This window comes from Archocentrus centrarchus, unplaced genomic scaffold, assembly GCF_007364275.1.
Source record: "Archocentrus centrarchus isolate MPI-CPG fArcCen1 unplaced genomic scaffold, fArcCen1 scaffold_52_ctg1, whole genome shotgun sequence".
NCBI classification, from domain to species: domain Eukaryota; kingdom Metazoa; phylum Chordata; class Actinopteri; order Cichliformes; family Cichlidae; genus Archocentrus; species Archocentrus centrarchus.
Genome location: NW_022060274.1, coordinates 1609569 through 1634264, shown reverse-complemented (window position 1 = coordinate 1634264; position 24696 = coordinate 1609569). Strand labels below are relative to the sequence as shown.

The 24696-nt window shown below is 42.0% G+C and overlaps 1 protein-coding gene across 4 annotated transcripts in view; it reads right to left on the bottom strand.

The window, feature by feature from the left end:
* lmo3 (LIM domain only 3) overlaps positions 1-23835 on the bottom strand; it is a 76709-nt gene extending 52874 nt beyond the window's left edge. Inside the window, exons 1-3 of one of the 4 annotated variants that reach the window (XM_030725322.1) lie at positions 23794-23835; positions 3181-3286; positions 104-317 (exon numbers count right to left, since the gene is read on the bottom strand). In XM_030725322.1, the coding sequence (XP_030581182.1) occupies positions 104-317; positions 3181-3205 (239 nt within the window). In that variant the 5' untranslated portion in view covers positions 3206-3286; positions 23794-23835. Of the gene's footprint in view, positions 1-103; positions 318-3180; positions 3287-3836; positions 4160-5787; positions 6077-23793 lie in introns of those variants that run through there. The other 3 variants (XM_030725323.1, XM_030725324.1, XM_030725321.1) reach the window with 3 other exon arrangements.
* Between the last annotated feature and the right edge of the window lie 861 nt (positions 23836-24696).

The window sequence follows — 24696 nt, the reverse complement described above, 5'->3', positions numbered from 1 at the left end:
AAAGATAACAACAAAATACAAACTGAAAGCTGTAATTTTGCGTTTAACATTAGGTGTGCCGTGTTTGCTGATGGACACTGTAAAGGTCGGCGGTCTCTCTTACCGTAGGTAGTCTCTCCGGCACAGGATGAGGTTGGCTTTGGTGTACAGAGTGGATCCCACCTCACCCAGCCTGCAATCACAGCAGGCACACTTGAGGCAGTCCTCGTGCCAGTACTTATCGAGGGCCTTCAGCAGGTAGCGGTCCTTGATCTTCCGATTGCAGCCGGCACAGCCTTTTGGCTTGGTGTCCGGCTGGACGGAAAGCATTTGTATACCTGCGAGAAGCATAAAGGAATGCTTTAAACACTGACCAAACAGTAATGCATCTTAACGCATAAAGGACCACAGAAAGACATTAAATGAACAGATTGAACTGAACGATCAGACCTGTAGTGTCGTGCGTGTTTAGCCTGTATGGCAGCTAAAAGATCTTTTGTTTAATCGACAAGAAATCCAGGAAAGCAAAACTCTGCCTTGTTTTTAACGTGCTCCTCAGCCTTGTGTGACATGTTTGTGCAGTGAAGCATGAAGGAAACGGGGCTGCTCAGAGCTCCTGATTTTTTTAATTGTGAATGGTGATGAAAATTCATGTCTCATGGCCTTTTGCCTTCCTTTATATGAGATGGTAAACAGACTGGTTCTTCTACTCTACATGAGCACTCAAAGTGCTTTTTTACAACATATCTTTATTCACACAAGCACGTTTTTAAATACGTCAACATCCAAGTGCTTTCTATTTAACATTCAGACTCGGATTGACACATTGGGAGGAACTCAGTATAGTACCCAAGGATACTTTATCATGCAGGCAGGAGCAGCCAGGGTTTGAACTACCAACTTTCCAATTAGTAGATGATCTGCTCTACCTCCTGAGCCACAGACACCTCCATAAATGGGAACATTTATAACAAGAGCTCCATAGGTTTACGCATTTGCCCAGCAAGAGAAAGATCCCGGTTTGTTCCCAGGAGGAGACATAAATCCCATCATCAGGAAGGGTGTAAAAAATCTGCCAAATCAAACATGCGGCACAACCTACTATGGCTGCCCTCTGTGAATAACGGGGCAGCTGAGAGTAGAGCCAGAATGTGGTTTACGTCTGTGAAATACAAACACTTCTTACTATGGAACTACGTAGCAGTTTACATACAACTATTACATTTATCTCCAGTAAAGATGAGCTGTGCATAATTCAAAGACTGAAACACTGATTAGCACACTGGTCGGAGAGCAGGATGTAGAGCTTTGTTTGATGAAAAAAATAAAAACACACTTTTTTGCACTCCAGTTTGTATGGAAATGAGTTTCAGAAACCCTCCACTCATCTGACCTTACCATAAATCTTTGACCTATATTTGATAATATCTAAAAAGGTCTAAACAACAATCCTGAGGAAATGACATGCGCTGCTTAAGTGCTGTGAAACTGACAATAACCCCACACAGACACAAAGCCATAGTTTCCCATCTCTGCCTGGACACTTCTCCTGCAGCTCTTAGTTTAAAGGGGCGTGGTTACAGGCAGGAGGTTTGCAGTGGGCCATATTGTTTGGCCTGAGCTAACTGTGGAAAGCCTTTGTTGGCCCGCTGAGGCTGAGAAGGTGGGGGTCACTGAGTTTTTTGCATGAGGCTGGAATTAGTATTCTACTGCCATTCTCTGAGGAGTGGCACAGTCCCACTCCCCTTTGTCCCACTTTACCACACACACACACACACACACACACACACACACACACACACACACACACACACACACACACACTATAGAATTTTAGGAATACTTTCACCTCTGGTCATTTTAAAATATTCAATCTTCCAGCGTGTGGCGGCTGTTAAACCATCAGTTGACTAATCTTTTCATGACTGCTGACCAGCCCTGCTGTAGTCTCTTCTCTGGAACCCGAGGCTTCATTACACTCCACAAACTTGAAAGTTGTGCCATTTCAGTTAATAACATCTTATTATCGTTGCTGTGTGTCAGCTTGGTTGTAAGTGCAGACTGAACAGTATGTACTACCCAGATAAGACTAACTTTAACCTGATGTTTACTGGGATGAAGAACCCAGTACCTCCTGCGCTCTTTAATGCTGTGAAAGAGGCTGAAACTGAACCGAGCTGATCTGAATGAAATGTTTTAATAATCATAAAAACCTCTTACTACAAACAAATATCCGTTCTCTTGATGTCCAACAAATTCTCAGAAGTTTCATATTTTTCGCATTGAGTCATTTGCAAAGACGCCGTCAAACAGGTTTCAGTGCGGTAGGCAGCTCTGCTCATTTGTTCCAGTGTGCTGGGACCGCTGATTTGTTAATTGGCTGGATTTAGAGAACGGGGCGCATGGCTGCTCTCCGGCTGCTCTCCCGCGCCTGTTCAGATCCGTCCGGCCTCGTTAACACAACAAAGTCCCCGCGACTCATTACCAAACCTAAAGAAGCAAGAGTTTCGACTCCCCTTTTACTGTGCAATCAACTCGGTAGAGAGGGGGAGAAGCACGGCAGGAATTTGGCCACTTCGCTCTTTCGGGGAAGTGCTTCACAAAAGCTTCATTTCCCACAAAGAAAGGGAAATCACAGCTGCTCGGAGCCCTAATCATATCTGTTTTATTTGCTCGCTGGCTCGTATCCTCCCTTTCTCTTTTCCCTTCTCTCGTTGTGGGTTTCCAGTCTGCTGCTACTGCGCGTCTTCGGCATCATCATGTATCATCATCTGAGCCCCGAGCGAACGGAGGATGATGATGGACCGGAGAAAAGAATGGTATTTCAGTCCCAGCTGATCGGAAGAGATGCTCACATTTTCACCCTATTAGTTTAATTACTGTTGCCATGGCAGCGCGCTCTCGGTAGAGGCCAATAGCGGATTTAACAGTGTAGCTTTCACAAACACATGTAACGGCACCGTGTGAACTCAGGCACCCATCTGCTGTATAATCACTAACAAAACGCACATCTCTCTAATGTATTGATGAGATCTCTCGATGAAATAACAGAAGTTAGATAATGGATCATTTCATGCAAAAGCAGGTCAGATCTGAACACGTCGCCTTCGACGCAGAGATGCTCTAAGTTGTCGTCGCAGAACACTAAACACACATAAAACGTACCGTTCATACAGCCCGAAGCCAAAGAAAGCGTCTTACCGAAACTTTTCTCCCTTTTCTGCATTTGTTGAGCCGCTGGAGCAGCCGAAGCACCACCATGCAACCCGGAGCCGCCTGGACCGGAGATCAGCTGTCTGCAGGCAGACTGAGATCAGGCTTTGTTAGAGAGGGAACAATCCAGCACGGCGACCAGAGTGAAATGAAAACAAGGAGAAAACACCGGCTAACAAAACGCAGGCGTATGAGCAAGAGCGAGCTGTTTGCTCCCGTCGGGCGTCACACAGCGTGTGGGAGCACGTTTATCGGAGCTGGCTGCGCAGAAAGAGGCAGGCAGCAAATGACAGGACGACAAAGAGATGCTTCCCCTCCACGACACAGCTACCATCTAATCCTACTGGCAACCTCATCACAGCGGCTCCCGCTGCACGCTGCTTCGCTAATCAGCACTTTGACGCGCCACCAGGCAGAGCACGGGCTACACAGGACGGCTCCCCCCGGTCATCTCTCCCAGCAGCGGCACCAACAGTAAGCATGCTCCTCCAGAACGCTGTCATCTTACCTACATTTACACAGCTTTGTTTTCATCACACTGTCACCTTTATGTCACCTTTGTTTAATGAGCTCCACCACAGATGGATGCTTCAAACTTCAAATGTGCCAAATGAGGAACGCTTCTTCCTTCCCTGCTCACTCACCTTTCTCAACAAGTTTAACCCGAAGCCTGAACTCAAACAGCAGATTCCCTCTGCGCAGAAAAAAGTTCAAAAAACTGACATCGCAGGTCACAACGCATTGATCTCGAAGATGTAAACAGTGAGATCCACATGCACCACAGCGACTGCTTTGCATGTAACCAGCTATCTACAGGTGTTTATCCGCCCGCCGTGGAATCTGCAGGGAGTGTGCGGGTCTCTGGCCGATGTACCCACGCATCAGCGACTGAGTGGCGAGAGAAGGGGAAGCCAAGCTTTATCTCTCAACTCCAGTCCTCTCACTAGGCAGACATCACATCGCCACGATACGATCATTCACTTATTTGCAGCCGCTCGGCTATGAAGAAAAAACATGCCTCGAGTGCGCGTCCCCGGAACGCCCACTTTTCTTCGATCTGGGAGCCGCGGAGACGCAGACGCAGACGCTCCTTATGGCCTGCATTAGTAAAAGTGTTAAGATGTGTAAGAGTGGTTTGAAGTTTGAGTCTGATGTACTGAAGGCCAAGATGCCGCTGCTTTCAGAGGGACGCTGACCAAAAACCCGCTTCACTTCTGACAGCCGGTCTTCACTTCGCCGTATTCAGTGTGGAGTTTAACAGCAAGACTGCCAAATCAGCAGCTCCCCAAGAGCTACAGAAGCAGCTGCTCGCATCGTGACCACATTTAAATCACGTATTTATTTCACACATGCGGCCTGACTGATGGTTTAGCCTACAGTCTTACATTTACACCTTAACAAGGAGTTCCGAATAATGACATTTCAAAATGTATGTTTAAAAAAGTACAGACTTTCACACGTGTACTTTAGGTATCAAGGCCTCCTTCCTTCATTGAAGTTCTAACAGGCCAGTGTGAGAAAACACAAAGGTCTAAAGTGCATATAAAGAACACGCAGATCTCACGGCTGTATATGATCGAAGATGGCTTCGCCAAGGTCAGTGATTCTCTTTCGTGACATTCTCTAATTACAAAGTGAGGTCTCTGACAGCTCTGATTATCGTCTCTTCATAAAAATCATACCTCTAATTAAAGGACCGACGTTCTCCAGTTTTTGCGTCAATTCATGCATCGATTAGCGACCCAGTTTAGTCGCGGCCGTGATGAGGCCCGCATGTGGTGACCCCATACCTCCCTCCCCACCACCTCACTGCTCCCTATTACATACACACCACACAGGTGTGTAAACACATCGCCTGACAAGTGCAAGTTATTCCCTTAAATATGATGATAGACAGATGAAGAGAGTGGAAGGCGGGGAAGGAGGAGACGCAAGTCAATAGTTGGCATGCGGCTCCAGCCAAAAATGCAGCGATAATGAGATGGGTCATAAAATGCTCTCCGCGCCATTATGAGTGATGAGATGCATTAAAGCTGACAGGGTATTACCTGCCAGTAATTAGCTTTTGTCATGGATTGAAATATTTCAAGGAGGCCTATCTTGGTAATCATGCAATTTGCTGCAGAGTGTGTAGTGTGTGTGAGGCTGCCGCCCCTCTCCCGGTGCCCTTCTACCCTCCTTTCACTTGCTGTGTTCAGCCAATTATTCATTCTCCGTATGAATATAAGATGAAGACAGAACGCAGGAGTGCATGTGGAGAGTGGGGGGAGCGGCGAGCTGATCGGGTCTTCTCATCCGACGGAAACATGCACTTCCATATCCTCCTCCTCCCTTTACGCAAAAACGGAGAGAGGGGACTCCTGTTATATGCTGATATGACCCCAGCCATCTGCCGCTAATGAAGACGCAAAATAACCTGCACCAAAACCCGGCGCAGCCTGGAGAGCGGAGACTTCGTTTAAATACAAGACTGTTGAGCACAGGGTGAAGACAGGAAGCGAACCTGCTCTGTTTCTATGCAGTCTCTTGACTTTACGCGCAGCCGTCGCTCTGCGGAAAGCTTTCACTGACAAACACAGCGCACTGAACACGTACCTTGGAGTAGCTACAGCCGGGACGCCCAGAACAAACACTGCCGCGGTTTGTGTCTTCTCTCTGAATCAAAATGTCCAGAAGGTAACTTTCTGGGAGCTCGGTCAACTGCTTTTCTAAAGAAAACTTAGCGACACAAGTTCTATAGTTCGATAACAATTGTCGGGCTGTCAAATCACCCTAAATTCTGCTCCCCCCGCTGCTCTGCGGGGTCCCGGACCTTTCTCACAGGGCGTCCCTCTCCCCCTTGCTTCTTCTCCCTCCCCTGCTTGTATCTCTGTGTGTCTCTGGTTCTCTGACAGGGAAAAGCGGCGCACAGCCGAGCCTCCTCTCCTATTTAAGCCCCTCCACCAGGTCCCCAGTCAGCAGCACACTCCAGCTCATCCAAGAAGCTGACAAGCACCGTTAGGGAAGGCAGCGCATGTTGCTCTAATGGACCTCATTAAGCTCTACTTACAGATGTTCTCTTAACATAATTGATCTGCAGCGAGTTGAGAGGACGGCAACCTATTCCCCAGCCCCCAATTATGGCCCGGTAATTAGATCCCCAACCTCCAGTTCTCCACATTCACCCTTCTAACATTCCGAAATATCAAAGTATCTCTTTCTCTCAAAGCGACCGCCCCCCTCCCTACACCACCTCACCTCCATGTCTCCTCCCCCCTCCCCCTCCTACCCACAAGACACTATTAACAGTCAGATCTGCTAACCTTTGTAGTGTAGCCAGATTAGCAGTGCACTCACTGCTATTGACAGCGCTCACTCAGTTTTCTATTCTTCCTTTCTCTCTCCTTGCCTTTTACTCCCCGCTGGGAGACAGAGAAAGAGAGGCAGCGCGAGTGGCACAGATGGAGAAAAGAGGCTGGGGGGGGGCACATGTCATAAAAGGTCCTAATGATAATATTCATCTTCTTCATCTTTTATCTTAAATAATTCCTCTGATGGCAATGGCAACTTTGAACAGAAAAGGGCACTGGGTGGAGGTACCAGGAACTGAAGAGTAGTGATAATGTAGCTTTTATAATGCCCGTCAGTGTCACTCCTATCACCCATCTAATTAGCCAGAGTTCTAAAACAGAAAGCACTTGAGTAGACGGTAATGTCATGCTTTTGCACTTCCAAAAGAAGGTAATTTTCACACTGATGTCAAAAAAAATATTTGTGATGGAATGTGATGAAGAATTGGGGAAATAATGTTCCCACAACTTCATGTTGTCACAAATGTAATAAACATAATTTTTCTGGATGTCTAGAAACAGGACAGAGATCTGTCCACACAGATTATTCTTATGTATTTTTTTTTAAACAATATACACCAGCATGGAAAACTGCAATACTTGTGTCTGCCAGCAGGCCTTAGCTGCAGGACCAATTAAACCAGCGTACAATGGTTTGATTAGCAGTGTTTCTTCTGTTCTGATGGTCTAGCCTAAGTACTGAACATCTGGTAACAATTTATATTTTTAGTGTATTACATTAACTCAGTCTGTGTGCATATGGAACAGCCTGACATACAGTAAATATCATGTTCCTTTATGCCTTTGACCTACAGTGCTGTTCAAAAAAACACACATGAGCTACACTGGGTGACATGTTCCATGAGACACACACACACACACACACACACACACACACACACACACACACACACACACACACACACACACACACACAGAAACAAACACACACACAGAAACAAACAGGCTTTTCTATCTCACTGTCTTGTAAGCAGAAATACTCAGAAGAATCTACATGTGTATGACTACATGGGTGCTGTATGAATACTGCGTGTTAAAACCTACTGAAAACAGTTTAACGAATTGCATGATGTTTTACAATGAGAACAAAAACATTAAATTACAATATTTTTTACATTTCAAATGTGCTTTTTATCCCAATATCTTTGCACATTAATGATATTTGTTAAAATATTTATTTGTTTATTCCTGTTTAAGCAAGTCATTATTGTCATAGAAACATATAGTAATATCAGCAAATGTGCTTGCAAATAAGTCACTATGTGACAAGTGATGTAAACGATACAGAAGACAGGGAAGGGTAAGGTTAAAATCAGTTAAGCATTAAAATGTTACAGTGTTATATTAGGGTTTGTTTGTCCAAGGGATCATGTAAAGTAGATTTATATAGATCCACAGTCAGCTGCCTGGTTTAATGTGTTTGCACCTTATTATGAGGCTGAAGGCTATTTTAAAATTATTTTTATCTGTTTGAGTAGCTTTTTGCTTATGCAGAAAGAAGGCTTAAGTGAAATTTGGAGGCTATGGAGATGCACTTGTGTGCAGCCCTTCAAAACTCCAACAGCCCCTAAGAGGTGATGCTATGCATACAGTAGGTCAAATGTTGATTGGTTGAAAGGCTGCCTTGACCTGGAATGGAAAGTACCCTGGTCAGGCACAATTAAATGGAAAAACTAGCTTTACTTGTATAACAAAATATTATTTTCAGGTACGTAATATAATTTTATATGAATTTGTTTTAATGAAACACAGTTAGTCCTAGTGATGAAGTACACAGATTTTGTTTGTAATCATCAAATATAAATTGTTGTTTATTTGATATATGAATGTACCCTGCAAATTATGATCAAGCATGTTTGCATTTTCCTCTAATAACAGTTTTAAGTCCTACATGTTTAATGCTTTCTCTATTTTTATGTGCAAAAAATGTTAATACTGATATTCTCTACTTTTGTTGCAGACTAGAGTGTGACAAGACAGGGATTTTTACCATTTTTCAAAATCCATGCTAATTATTTATTTATTGCACATCTATCTATCTATCTGTCTATCTATCTGTATATCTATCTATCTATCTATCTATCGATAGATATGCAGCCTAAGCAGAGAAACCCAGACCTCTCTCTCCCCCAGCCACCTCCTCTAGCTTATCCATCCTCTTTGATCTGAGGTTTGACTAGCAGGCGGACCCTCCTTTCCAATACCCTGGCATATACCTTCCCAAGGAGGCTGAGGTGTGTGATCCCCCTCAGTTCCCCATCCCCAGGCATCACGATTACAGTCACGCCCCTCCAGATCTCACTGTCATTGGCCACATGAGTAGTGAAGTCTCCCCGAGGGATGATGGAGTCACCAGATGGAGCACCTCGCCTAGCAATCCCAAGAAGGCTGGGTACTCTGAATTGTCATTTGGCACGTAAGCACAGACAACAGTCACGACCCGTTCCCCCACCCAAAGTTGCAGGGAAGCAACCCTCTCATCCATCAGTGAAAACTCCAATCTACAGGCAGCAAGATACAAGTGGGGATACAAGAATACCCATCCCAGCTCACCACCTCTCACCAAGGGTAACTCCAGACTGGAACAGAGTCCAGCCCCTCTCCAGAAGACTGGTCCCAGAACCCAGGTGAGCCCGACTATATCTAGCGGGTATCTCTCAACCTCACACACGAGCTCAGGCTTCTTCTCCAGGAGATACTTGACATTTCACGTCCTGATAGCCAGCCTATCCAGCCTGATAGCTGGGAACCATTTCATCAGGGCATCCACACTTGGACAGCTTCTGACACATATTGCACCGGAAGCCTACAATGCCTCCTGTGCGTGGTGGGCCTACAGGAGAGCAGGCCCTTGTCTTCTATATAACTAGAGAGAGACGTGGGGGTCAAGGCAGTACGTTGGGAAGTTAGCCAGCTATCAGAGCTGCAGGAAGGTGTGATGAAGAAAGAGGTGCTTAAGAAGTACAACAAACTGTCCATACCTGAGGCCTTAGAAACTGCCAGGCAAAGACTCACAGCCTTGGCTAACTGCTTGAAGAGGTATACCAGAGAGACAGAAGTCAGGAGAATAAACTAGATGTTCTGTACTGAACCATCCAAGGTATACTCTCAGTGACAGGGGAACAATATGAGAACAGTCCCCAATCAAGGCTGGAGATGGAGCAATACCGAAAAAGCATACGGGAGAAGGATGCGACACACAACAACAATGCTCAGTGGCTAGTGGATCTTAGAGCAGACCACAGAAACCTCCCTGAAAAGGCTCCAGAAACCATCACAGTGGCAGTAATTCAAGAAAGAGTCTCACATATGAAGAGCTGGACAGCACCAGGCCCTGACATGATTCACACCTACTGGTTGAAATTGACTGTACTCCATGGGTGCCTGGCAGTACAAAGGCCAGACAGTCCTGATCCCCAAGGACCCAACCAAGAACTACAGGCCAATAACCTGCTTCAGCATAACATGGAAGTTCCTGTTGGGCTTCTAAGCTAAGATGAGCAGGCACATGACTCAATACATGGGATAGGAATTGATAGTACCACCAGAAGAGCAAAAGACCAGCTACTGGTAGATAGAGCACCCGATACTGTAAGACCAGACTGACCAACCTGTGCACCGCTGGGATTGATTATAAGAAAGCCTGTGACTCAGTGCCTCTGGAATGCCTAGATCTGTATAAGATCAACAGGGCCCCAAGAACCTTCATAAGGAATTCAATGGGGATGTGGAGAACAACACTGGAGGCCAACTGCAAACCATGTGCACAAGTTACCATCAAGTGCGGGATTTACCAAGGAGATGCTCCTTGGTAAATCCCACCTATCCCAGGCCACTACTGTTCTGCATAGGCCTGAACCCCTTCAGCCAGATTGTCAACAAGACTGGCTATTGATACCAACTACGGAATGGAGCAAACATCAGCCACCTTCACTACATGGACGACATCAAGCTGAATGCCAAGAGACATTGATTCACTAATTTACACCACCACTAGGGTCTACAGCAGTGACACTGGAATGTCGTTCGGACTGGAGAACTGTAGTCAGATGGTAATAAAGAGATGGAATGCAGTCAGAACTGAGGGGATTCCACTACTAGAAGGCAACATTGCAGACATTCCGTTCAATTCAATTTTTTTAATTTCAGTTTTATATAGCGCCAAATCACAACAAACAGTCCCCTTGAGGCACTTTGTATTGTGGGTAAAGACCCTACAATAATACAGAGAAAAGCCAGCAGTCAAAACGACCCCCTATGAGCAGCACTTGGTGATAGTGGGAAGGAAAAACTCCCTTTAACAGGAAGAAACCTCCAGCAGAACCAGGCTCAGGGAGGGGGGGGGTCATCTGCTGAGAGGAGAGAGACAGAGATTAATAACAATTAATGATTAAATACAGAGTGAAGAATAAACAAAGTAAATAAGGTGAATGAAACGAAACAGTGCTTCATGGGAACCCCCCCCCCAGCATCCTAGACCCATTGCAGCAAAACTAAGGGAGGGTTCAGGGTTACCTGTTTCAGGTCTAATGATACACTTTACCATAAAGGAAAGTTTTAAGCCTAATCTTAAAAATAGAGAGGGTGTCTGTCTCCTGATTTCAAGCTTGAAGCTGGTTCCACAGAAGAGGGGCCTGAAAGCTGAAGGCTCTGCCTCCCATTCTACTCTTAAGTATCCTAAGAACCACAAGTAAGCCAGCAGTCTCAGAGCGAAGTGCTCTATTGGGGTGATATGGGACTATGAGGTCTTTGAGATAAGATGGGGCCTGATTATTCAAGACCTTGTATGTAAGGAGAAGGATTTTAAATTTTATTCTAGATTTAACAGGGAGCCAATGAAGAGAAGCCAATATGGGAGAAATCTGCTCTGTCTTTCTAGTCCCTGTCAGTACTCTAGCTGCAGCATTTTGGATCAGCTGAAGGCTTTTCAGGGAGCTTTTAGGACAGCCTGATAATAATGAATTACAATAGTCCAGCCTAGAAGTAATAAATGCATGAATTAGCTTTTCAGCATCACTCTGAGAAAGGATGTTTCTAATTTTAGAAATATGGCACAGATCAAAAGAGCAGTCCTACATATTTGTTTAATATGTGCATTGAAGGACAAATCCTGGTCAAAAATGACTCCAAGATTTCTCACAGTGTTACTGGAGGCCAAAGTAATGCCATCCAGAGTAAGTATCTGGTTTGACACCATGTTTCTAAGATTTGTGGGGCCGAGCACAAGAATTTCAGTTTTTTCTGCTATAGGTCATCCTGGCCTTAATGTCTTTAAGACATTCCTGCAGTTTAACTAATTGATGTGTGTCATCTGGCTTCATGGATCGATAAAGCTGAGTATCATCTGCATAACAATGAAAATTGATGCAATGCTTTCTAATAATACTGCCTAAGGGAAGCATGTATAATGTAAATAGAATTGGTCCTAGCGCAGAACCATGTGGAACGCCATAATTAACCTTAGTGTGTGAAGAAGACTCCCCATTTACATGAACAAATTGGAGTCTATTATAAATATGATTCAAACCACTGCAGTGCAGTACCTTTAATACCTATAGTATGCTCTAATCTCTGTAATAAAATGTTATGGTCAACAGTATCAAAGCTGCACTGAGGTCCAACAGGACAAGCACAGAGATGAGTCCACTGTCAGAGGCTGTAAGAAGATCATTTGTAACCTTCACTAATGCTGTTTCTGTACTGTGATGAATTCTGAAACCTGACTGAAACTCTTCAAATAAACCGTTCCTCTGCAGATGATCAGTTAGCTGTTTTACAACTACTCTTTCAAGGATCTTTAAGAGAAAAGAAAGGTTGGAGATTGGCCTATAATTAGCCAAGATAGCTGGGTCAGTGATGGCTTTTTAAGTAGAGGTTTAATTACAGCCACCCTGAAGGTCTGTGGTACATAGCCAACTAATAAAGACTGATTGATCATTTTTAAGATCCAAGCATCAATAATTGGAAAGACTTCTTTGAACAGTCTAGTAGGAATGGGATCTAATAAACATGTTGCTGGTTTGGAGGAAGTAACTATTGAAGTTAACTCTGAAAGACCAACTGGAGCAAAAGAGTCTAAACAAATACCAGCAGTGCTGAAAGCAGCCGAACATGAAGATAAATCTTTGAGATGGTTATGAATAATTTTTTCTCGAATGTCTAAAATTTTATTTGTAAAGAAATCCATGAAGTCACTACTAGTTAAAGTGAAAGGAATACTCGGCTCTACAGAGCTCTGACTCTTTGTCAGCCTGGCTACAGTGCTGAAAACAAACCTGGGGTTGTTCTTATTTTCTTCAATTAATGATGAATAGTAAGATGTCCTAGCTTTATGGAGGGCTTTTTTTTATAGAGTAACAAACTCTTTTTCCAGGCTAAATGAGCATCTTCTAATTTAGTGAGACGCTATTCCCTCTCCAGCTTACGGGTTATCTGCTTTAAGCTGTGTGTTTGTGAATTATACCACGGAGTCAGGCACTTCTGATTTGAGGCTTTCCTTTTCAGAGGAGCCACAGTATCCAAAGTCGTACGCAGTAAGGATGTAAAATTATTGACGAGATAATCGACCTCACTGGGAGCAGAGTTTAGGTAGCTGCTCTGCACTGTGTTGGCACTGAAGAGCATAATAATGAAGGAATTAGATGCTTAAACTTAGTTACAGCACTTTCAGAAAGACTTCTACTGTAATAAAACTTATTCCCCACTGCTGTGTAATCCATTAAAGTAAATGTAAATGTTACTAAGAAATGATCAGACAGGAGGGGGCTTTCAGGGAATACTGTTAAGTCTTCAGTTTCTATGCCATATGTTAGGACAAGATCCAGAGTATGATTAAAGTGGTGGGTGGGCTCCTTTACATTTTGAGAGAAGCCAATTGAATCTAACAATAGATTAAATGCAGTGTTGAGGCTGTCATTCTCAGCATCTACATGGATGTTAAAATCACCCACTATAATTATTTTATCTGAACTGAGCACTAAATCAGATAAAAAGTCTGAGAAATCAGACAGAAACTCTGAGTAAGGACCAGGTGGACGATAGACAGTAACAAATAAATCAGGTTTTTGATTTTCCCAATTAGGATGGACAAGACTAAGAGTCAGGCTTTCAAAAGAATGAAAACTTTGTCTGGGTCTTTGATTAATTAATAAGCTGGAATTGAAGATTGCAGCTAATCCTCCTCCTCGACCTGTGCTTCAAGCATTCTGACAGTTACTGTGACTCGGGGGTGTTGATTCATTTAAACTAACATATTCATCCTGCTGTAACCAGGTTTCTGTAAGGCAGAATAAATCAATACGTTGATCAATTATTAAATCATTTACTAACAGGGACTTGGAAGAGAGAGACCTAATGTTTAACAATCCACATTTAATTGTTTTATTCTTTGGTGCAGTTGATGAAGCCCTAATGGCACAGGTATATTCCAAGATGACAATGCCAGGATTCATCGGGCTCATTCATTGTGAAAGAGTGGTTCTGGGAGCATGAGACATCATTTTCACATATGGATTGGCCACAACAGAGTCCAGACCTCAACCCCACTGAGAATCTTTGGGATGTGTTGGAGAAGGCTTTGGGCAGTGGTCAGAATCTGCCATCATCACTGCAAGATCCTGTTGAAAAATTAATGCAACACTGGATGGAAATAAATTTTGTGACATTGCAAAAGCTTATCAAAACAATGTCACAGCGAATGCATGCTGAAAACAAAGCTGAAGGCGGTCCAACTAAATATTAGTGTGTGACCTTTCTTTTTTGGTGGCGACTTTTTTTTTGGCCAGGCAGTTTATAAGAATTGTGGCAGAAAAATGTAAACACTGGGAATTTTGTTTACCCCTTTGTGAGCTTTAATACTTATTAAAGCTCACAAATGGGTTTTTATAATTCTCAAGACATTTTTCCAATTTAGATCTTACAGGGTTACGTTGGGGTGAGTGGTCCACTAGCAAATTTTTCCAAAATCACTAACGTGCTGAAATCACTACCATAACATTTGGCAGTAATTGTAGCACAAATATCTTTAATAGTTTCTTTAAGCCATTGATCTGATCCATTGTTATCAAAATGGATCAGCCTCAGGGCTCTGCATGACACTTCTGTAATATCTTTGAAACTGGGAAAATTTACCTGAAATGACTGAGAATTCTCCATCACCACTTTGAAAATAATCCCTTTCATTTACACTAGTTAAAAAATCTTTTGTAATTGGAAAATGTTGAAAATTGATTTGCACAATGATCTTGTGCACAAAGCATGGAAAAAACATAAAGTACCACAACATATCTGTACAGACTAAGTGTGAAAGTTCAGAGGAATGTCAAAAAAAACAGCAGAACTGTGAAAGATAAAAATCTGGGAAGGGGCAAATTAACACAATTGTCTTTGATAAAGAGTGAGTTTGTAATGACTGCTATGACTGGTGAGAATCTTAATTTTGCTTTTCACACACACACACACACACACACACACACACACACACACACACACACACACACACACACACACACTGTTTGACACCAACCTTAATCTGAAATGCTGTCATGCACTGTCAGGCATGAGTCTGGATTGGCCTCCAACAGCTCAACAAAAATGTTTTCCTCTACTGCTGTGTCAATTTCATCAACAATGTCAAGTTCAGCTGCATCAGGAAGCCCAAAATTGAAAGAATGAATGTAACCAGATAAAGTCACCTAAAGCAAGTCTTAAATAGCATGTAATGAATGACTGATTATCCTGCATTTATTTTTAAAATTACCCTGAATTATTATATTTTTTGTTTGTTTTAGTTAACAGCAATATTATATCACATCTTGGGGCATTAATTTCAGTCGTCTTTGTCTTTTAAACATTAATGTTAAAAAATCTGCAGCAACAAATATACTGCGCTATACTAACAAAGGCAGATTATTCCAATATAAATTGTCATTAAAAGCAAAGCACCACAATTAAAATAGCAATTCATTATGACATAACATTCAAATAAACTATGCTAAATAGAGGGTGGTGTTGGCGATGGTGGTGGGGGGTCTTTAAATAGTTAAGCCACACAGAATCATGTGCTTTGATTTGTTGTTACAGTAGACACATATTTTGTCAGGCCAGAAGTAATAATCTCATTCATATTCTGTACTGGGATTTTGATTATGAGCTATAATGTTGTAAACTTCCAAAGTAGACTTACAAGATTGTGAAATGATGGTTTATATAATCCTGTACAAACCAAAAATCCATATAATAAGAACTTTGCTTTAATAAAAACACTCAAAATTACACTATACTGCTCAGAATTAAAATAAACTTTTTGAAAACATCTGTTTTAAAAAAAATCATGCTGGATCTCTATACTGATATGGACTGGGTAATGTGTTAGCAATGAAAGGATGCAACACCATCTAATGGAAATGAAAATATCAACTTACAGAGGTCTGAATTCAAAGACACCCCAAAAATCAAAATGAAAAAAAAAAAAAATGCAGCAGGCTAGAACATTTTACCAAAATTTCATTGCAGCAACTCAAAATGGTACTTAGTAGTTTGTATGGCCCCCACGTGCTTATATACATGCCTCACAATTTTGAGGCATGCTCCTAATAACATGACAAGTGGTATCCTGGGGAACTCCTCCCAGATCTGGACCAGGGTATCACTGAGTTCCTGAACAGTCTCATGTTCAGCCTGGTGTTGTCGGATGGACCGAAACATAATATCCCAGAGCAGTTCTACTGGCAAGTGCAGACTCCAGCAATCTTGCAAAGTCTTGGAAAGAGGAGTTCACACTACACAGAACTTGCCATGCCAGATGCCAATGCGCCTTCCAAAGTCTAACTGTTCTACTACCTTCTCGACAATAGTGGTAGAGAGCTCTGCTACACCCTGATGAGTGATAGTGATTCAGTGAGTTAGAAAGTAAGCACAATTATAAAGAAATTGGATGAACACTGCACTCCCAAAGTTAACGAGACTGTAGAAAAATACAGATTTTTGTAAGAAACCGGGGCTTGGAAGAGACTGTTGATAAATATGTCACAGACTTGAAGATGTTAGCCAGTACATGCAACTTTGGTGAGCTAAGAGACTCTTTGATCAGAAATCAGGAGAGAAAGGCTCCTCAGAGAGGACAGCTTAACACTAGATAAATATTTGCAAATATGCAGAGCTATGGAGATTTCCCATGAACACAACAGAACTATTGTTGGACGAGGTGTGGATGAAATCCATTCTCTCAAACACATAACAAGAAAAAAGAGGCACAATGTGATATATTGAAAGTTCTGTGGAAAACTCCATGAAAGACAAAATGTCCAGCTTTTGGGAAAAGCTGTAAGAAATGTGGAGAAAAAAAAATACCTGCAGAAGCAAATCAGAAAACAAAAGACCTGCGAATACTGTGGCAGAGGTTAAATGGACCAGTTCTTATATAACGCTTTTCTACTTTAACAGAGCACTCAAAGTGCTTATGCAACACTTTATATTCACACGCATTCATACAAGCACTTCCATATGCAGCTAAGCACTTACTGTCTACCTTTCATGTGCAGTCATACGCCAACGCTTGTATCAGAGAGCAACTTGGAGTTCAGTATTTTGCCCAAGTATACTTTGGCATGCAGCGTGGAGCAGCCAGGAATTGAACCACCAACCTTCTGAGTGGTAGGTGACCTGTTCTACCTCCTGAGCCACAGCCACCCCAGATTGTGAATCAGACTCATGTGAGGACATGACAGTCACAGATGAAACAGCAATTAAAGAAAACAAGGAAGTAGAAGCCATAAATAGAATGGAAGAAAGTCAAAACAGTTGTTTGCCGGACTGTTGATTGGGAATAAGCTGATGAAATTTCAGATAGATTGTGGAACAACCTGCAGTGTCATGCTGGTAAATCTGCTCAGCCCAGATACGCAGTTTTAGCACACAGATAAAGGCCTGGTGTATAACAAGTCACAGTTGAAGCCCATGGGAAAATGCAAAGTTAAGGAAAGAGAAAGAGAGAACCGAGAAATCCCAGGAACCGGGGGGCAAGAACTGTAAAACCCCTCTACTTGGGATGGTGAGCTATCTTTCAAAGTTTTACAAACACCTGTCAGATGATGTGAGATTTTAGGACTGAGGAGGCTTTCACAAGATTAAAAGATAAAATAACACAAGTACCCATGCTAAAGTATTACAGTCCAGAGGAGGAGCTGACCTTGCAGTATGATGCTCAGGGCTGGGTCGTAACAAAGTACAAATATTTTGTTACTGTACTTATGTAGATTTTTTAGGAATCTGTACTTGAGTATTTATTTTGCTGAAAACTTTTTACTTTTACTGCCTACATTTTACACAAATATCTGTACTTTCTACTCCTTACATTTTAAAAGCAGGTTTGCTGCTTTAGGTTTAACACATCTGAGCGAAGTTTTTATTTCTGGTCACGGTGCCTTCAAACACCAAACTGATCTGAGACTAAATGAAGAAACAATAACACAAAAAAGTCAATCCTACTTGAGTAGCCTCCATCACCAGGGCTTATCGCATACATGAAATGATGAAAGAGGCAAAACCATATAATTTATGTATCATTTATAGCGCTGTACTCAGGGGTTACAGTGGACTGGAATAAGTGCAGATGTCCAAAAGTTGTAGTTGCGGTACAGGAGAGGAACATAAATGGAGTAACAACATGTTAGTCCATAAACATGTGTCCATAAATGGACTAACATGTTGTGGCAGGTAATTTTAGATGCAACATTGCTATCAGCTCAAAAAATATCAGCAAACACACAAAGTGTTTGTGTGCAGTTTGTCACACAGTGTATCTGCTAGCTAAAGGTCCAGCTGCTGTTTCCCAGAATGAGAGAGAAGTTCACTCAGAGCTGGAGAAAGATATAAGAAAGAGGAAGCAGAGATGTTAGATTTAAAGGTGAGGACTGCTCAGTGACAGCTGATAAACTAGAAATTTAAAGCCTACATGTAATGTCCTTGTTTTTAAAAAATCAGATATTGATCTGTATATGATGTGAAGTTGCCTTGAGGCGACTGTTTGTTGTGATTTGGCGCTATATAAATAAAGTTGAATTGAATTGAATTGAATTGAAAAGGAATATCCTGCATGGAGAAATTTCATAAGTATACATATCTCAGGCCAGTTACAGTATAGAGTGACCACAAGCCACTTGAGATTATTACCATAAAACCATTAGTGAATGTAACCAATTGACTGCAAAGAATGTTCCTTAGGTTGCAGAAATATGCCCCTTACTGTGACTTCTGTTTCAGGACATGACATGGTTCTGGCAGATACATTAAGCAGAGCATATGTACTTGATGTTCACCAAAGACACAAAGAAATGGAGACAAAAGTTGTCAACAGTGTTAGTGGATAGACTATGGGTTATTCCCTCAGAAAAACAGAGGGATCCGAAGCTGCAAACATTTATCAACACCTTCATGAACTGATGACCACTGAAAAAAAATGATGTGCCTGCAGTTATAATGCATTATTATTCCTTCCAGGAGGAACTGAGCTTGGTCTTCCTTCAGGGGTCATGGACAAACTGTGTGAGGACATCATGCAACATATGCATTCTTTACTACTAGGAATTGAAGGATGCCTCAGAAGGGCAAGGTGCTCCTTTAATTTTCCTTAAATTTTTTTGAGCAGTATATTACATTAACTACAGACATAAGAACAAGAGCATCCAAAACTCAATGCAAGTCACTAGATTCGCAATGGTTTATGGGTGTCTTATTCTTAAAATAATTATGATGAGTCCTATGGGCTTGGCCTTGTGGGGCTTTGGGCTGGGTGACCTGAAATTGGGAGGTATATGGAACACCATTTCTTTCTAGTCCCTTATCTGGGCACCGTGCCCCAAGTTTATTCATGCTTTAAAGTGAGGCACACAGTAAAGGCAGCAGAATTATTAACACAGTTAACAGTGTACCAATTGCTTATCACTAAAGTATTTTGTAAACAACGTATTGGGCTTAAAATCTGTTTTTTCTGCTAGCTCTTCCTCTTTCGATAATGACTTTCAATGCCCCATGTCATTTACCTCCTTTTCCTCAATTACGTTGGATGACCTGTCTAGTATAATGGGTAAGATGAAACCGTCATCACCTTCATCAGAAATTGTACCACCTTCAGTTCTTATTGGTTCGTTTGCAAATATTGGTCCCTCACTTGTATCTATCATTAACAGTTCATTGAGGCATGGTTGTGTTCCCTCTTATTTTAAGCACGCAGAAGTGACTCCTCTGCTTAAAAATCCTAATCTCGATTCCAGTTCTCCCACCAATTATCGGCCTATTTCAAAATTACCTTTTATTAGTAAACTTTTAGAAAATGTTGTTGAGAATCAATTAAGACCTTACTTATATACATTAAAATTTTTTGATCCTCTTCAATCCGGTTTTCAGAAGCAGCATTATATTGAGACTGCTCTTTTGAAGGTCTATAATGATCTCTTGATGGCATCCGATGCAGGACTTTGCTCTGTCCTTGTGTTGCTTGACCTCAGTGCTGCTTTCGAAACCGTTGACCATCGTATTCTTATAAATAGGCTAAAAACCTGGGCTGGTATCTCTGGCACAGCTTTAGATTGGTTCTCCTCCTATTTGCTTGGAAGAACGTTTACCGTTAAGGCGGGTACATTCTGCTCTAGTGCGGCATCCCTACCCTGTGGGGTGCCCCAAGGCTCCATATTGGGTCCTTTACTGTTTTCAATATATGTTCGTCCGCTAGCAAGTATCATTCAGTCCTTTTCTGGGATTTCTTACCATTTTTATGCTGATGACATCCAACTGTACTTGTCTTTTAAACCTCACCAATTAGATAGGTTATCTATCTGGTTGACTGTCTATCCCAGATCAGTGCTTGGCTCTCTAGCAACTCTCTTGTATTATTAAATCCTGATAAGACCGAGACTTTGATCATAGCTCCTCCTGATATTTATCCTAGTATCACCCAGGCGACTGCTTCCTTTTGTTCACCTGCAAAGACTGCAGTTCGTAATCTCGGAGTATTATTTGAGTCCTCCTTGGGATTTGACTCACATGTAAGATCTATTGCACGCTCCTGTTTTTTTCATCTTCAGAATATTTCTAAACTAAGAACCCTAGTTTCCCCCTCTGATCTGGAAAAGGTTGTCCATGCATTTGTGTCATCACGCTTAGACTACTGTAATGCCCTCTTTACCGGCTTAAATAAATCATCTGTATCCCGGCTTCAGGTGATACAAAATGCAGCTGCTAGACTCTTACCTTGCTCTAGCAAACGAACACACATTACTCCTATTCTGTTCTTGGCTTCCGGTTACTTTTAGAATTCAGTTTAAGATTAGAGCTTTAAATGGACAAGCCCCTGACTATTTACCTCAGTTACTAGTTAAATACACTGCTCAAAAAAATAAAGGGAACACTCAAATAACACATCCTAGCTCTGAATGAAAGAAATATTCTCATTGAATACTTTGTTCTGTACAAAGTTGAATGTGCTGACAACAAAACAACACAAAAATCATCAATGGAAATCAAATTTATTAACCAATGGAGGCCTGGATTTGGAATCACACACAAAATTAAAGTGGAAAAACACACTAAAGGCTGATCCAACTTTGATGTAATGTCCTTAAAACAAGTCAAAATGAGGCTCAGTATTGCGTGTGGCCTCCACCTGCCTGTATGACCTCCCTACAATGCCTGGGCATGCTCCTGATGAGGTGGCGGATGGTCTCCTGAGGGATCTCCTCCCAGACCTGGACTAAAGCATCCGCCAACTCCTGGACAGTCTGTGGTGCAACGTGACATTGGTGGATGGAGCGAGACATGATGTCCCAGATGTGCTCAATCGGATTCAGGTCTGGGGAATGGACGGGCCAGTCCATAGCTTCAATGCCTACATCTTGCAGGAACTGCTGACACACTCCAGCCACATGAGGTCTAGCATTGTCCTGCATTAGGAGGTAGCAGTCCTGCTGCTGGGTTGTTGCCCTCCTACAGCCTCCTCCACGTCTCCTGGTGTACTGGCCTGTCTCCTGTCTCCTCCTTAGTAGATGCATCTATGCTATCAATTTGAAAATCCTAGTTTACACTGTTGTTGAATCATTGCTTAGGATTTCCAAAAAAAAAAAACTTGACCTCTAATCTTAACCTTGAGGTCAAGATCAACCAGAACCTGCACTGAGTGACAATGTTTCTACCTTCTTCCATTTCAGAGGAATTTTCAACCTTTATGGACAAGACACAGTTGGAACATCATTTCAAAGGTGAAGAATGACAACTTCAGAAATTCCAAAGAACACCAGCAAAAACATTTTAATGGGGTTATATCTGGACCATAAATTGGTGAAGAACGTACCCAGATGGAGTCCTCACCAAATGTTCTAAGCAAAAGTCTCAATTTTGACATATTGCCATAACAGCTACCGATACTGCAACAAATCAGCAATAACTATCGACAATAAGGCCACTTGACAGTTGGAGGTGCTGCATCATTATCAACGCAATAGTTATCACACCAAAACAGCCACACTCCTCCGTGACAGCAACACAATGTCTCGAGGCAAGACCACAAATGCACCTACTAGAAACAGAAAAGGCCATCAACCACTTTACATACGACCACCTACACAGATATCCCCAGGGATGCTACAACCTGCATATATGGACTTCTATAGATTCACAAATTAGTTACACTCAGACCTATTGCCAGCAATATAAACTTAGACGCCTGTCAAACTGCTAAACACCTTACCATCTTAGTTCCACTTGTGGGAAACACTCCTCATCACATTCAAAACTCAACTGCCTTCAGCAGCATTGAAACTTAAACTGGCTCCAGGTGGAACCATAGTGTCTTTTGATGTCACCTCACTCTTCACTTGTATGTCTGTAACCAAGGAAGGTGAGAGTGTCAGAAAATGACCAGAACCAACTTTATCCCGATCAGATTTGCACCCTGCTAAACCTCTGCCTTACCACCAAATATTTTAAGTGTAATGACTGTTATAGTAGTCACTGTGCCCCCTCGCCTGAGTTCTACTGATATACTTTGACTATGAGATACACAAATTCATGTAATTTGGTAATAAAAAGGTTAAAAAAAGGACACTTACACACAGTAAGTTATTGTAGTGCCAGTTCAGTTAATTATTCGTAGTGAGTAGTTTTGTGCTTCTGCAGCAAATGTGGTAACCAGCATTACTGAGGAGGACACTGAGCGGGTGAACCTCTGCAGGTCAGACTTTGGGAACTCTAACCCTCGTGTCTTTTTGAAACTAAAAATAGGTAGTGTATCAGCTGTGTAGCTAGACTTAAACCATGGCACTACTAAAAATCGCAAAACATGCTGAGGATATTGTGCGCTCACAGTTAACTATTCTAATGTGTGGTGAGTCCACTTCTGCACACAGAGAAAATGCCTCTCCTGTTGGTCTCCAGCTTGCCTCAACAATCTAAAATAGATATTTTTGCACTTTTGTAACTGTGACTAGATTTCTCTATGAGTATACTATGCGATATGCTTGTAAATATGCATCGTTTTTTTAAATTTTTTCTTTTGGAATAGCAAAGTGACTTGAGTCAAATGCTCCTCTTTCAAGTTGGTAGCTTCTCTGGAAGATATGGACTACTGCCAAACTGAAGACTGAGCTGAAGGGAGGATTAAAATATCACCTTCTGCGCACAGGGTCGAGACATAATTCATGGGAAAACTAACTTTGAATGTGCATACTTTTGAATGACTTCCTCCAAGCACTGCGTAGCTTACATGAAGGAAGCTGAGGAGGGGGAAAATGCAATCATTTACATTAAATTGCTACAGATTTATCTCTGGATGAACATGAATACCTGCTGCCCAAAGCAATCAACCCGAGTGGATTAAAGGGGGAGGTGCTGGTGTTGTGCCAAAAAGTGATCATCTTCCAAAAATTGATTGCCAAGCACAACATGAACAGGTGGAGTGACTGGGCTGAGAATTCAAGCTTGGTACCACGGACTCTACTTAATTCCACTTAATTCAGCTCAATGCTCGCATCAACAGAATTAAATGGAGCCTCAAAAGGGTTTGTGATAGGCCTACTAGCAGAAATTATTCCAACAACATTTGATCACTAAACAGCTGACTAACCATTTCAGTTGCTCGGGATAAACTATGAAAGGAGTGACATGAAAAGCCAAAGTCAACCAAAATTCACCAAAACACATAACCCAACATGGGCAAGGATCAGAGGATTTCAGAACTGCTAAAAAAAAAATTGGCCTTTACCTTGAAGAGTCTTGAATTCTTGTGTGCAGTTCCGAGAAAACATTGGTAGCCTGGGAGGGAGCAAATTTACGGCCACCATCAAAAACAGAGGCTGATCTGTGGAGACTCAGCACTCCCAGGCTGGAATGCTGGCTGAACAAGAGACCTGTAAAGGGGGCGTGCTGATTGTGCTTGCCAGAACTTGCAGATGGATGGAAAAGGCTTGCAGATGCAAAAAGACCGAAACAAGCTCTCGCCATTGCACAGCACTGAGGCTGGATGCTGGGTTGACATTGCCAACAGCAAGAATTTGCAGAGGAGTGTAGGTTGTGGTCCTGACGTGATGCAGTGCAGGATTGAGTAATATTTAAAGCATGCCGGGTGGAGGCTGATTGGCTCAAAGAAGGCGGGCAGTAAGATGACTGGACTAGAAGAGATGATGTCAGCATTAAGTTTGACAATGTGGGAAAGCAGAGAAAAAAAGTGTAAGAAATAGAAAAGCAGCCAAACACCTGGGAAAGCAGGCAAATGAGTGATTACAGATCTTTCTTATTTACCTTATGCATAAGCTTAACTAAATTAAAAGGAAAAACCTGCAGCTTTGAGTGAAAATGCTTTTTAAGAATCTTTATAGAACTTGTTTTTATAACAAAAACAGTGGAAAAATACAGTAACAAGTTTAACATAATTTCACAAATATGCAGTGTTTATTCAAAAGATAAAAAAGTTCTAGTTTAATGCTGTAAATGCACATCTAAAATTTGATGCATTGATTGAAAATGACATAAAAATTATAGTAAAAGATGCCAAAATTATAGTAAAAAGTGTAATTTCTGTAATTCTATGTTCATTTGTTCATTGATTAACAGATATGTTGCATATCTATGGAAGTTTTGACCCCAAAAATGGTGGGAAAATTTAACA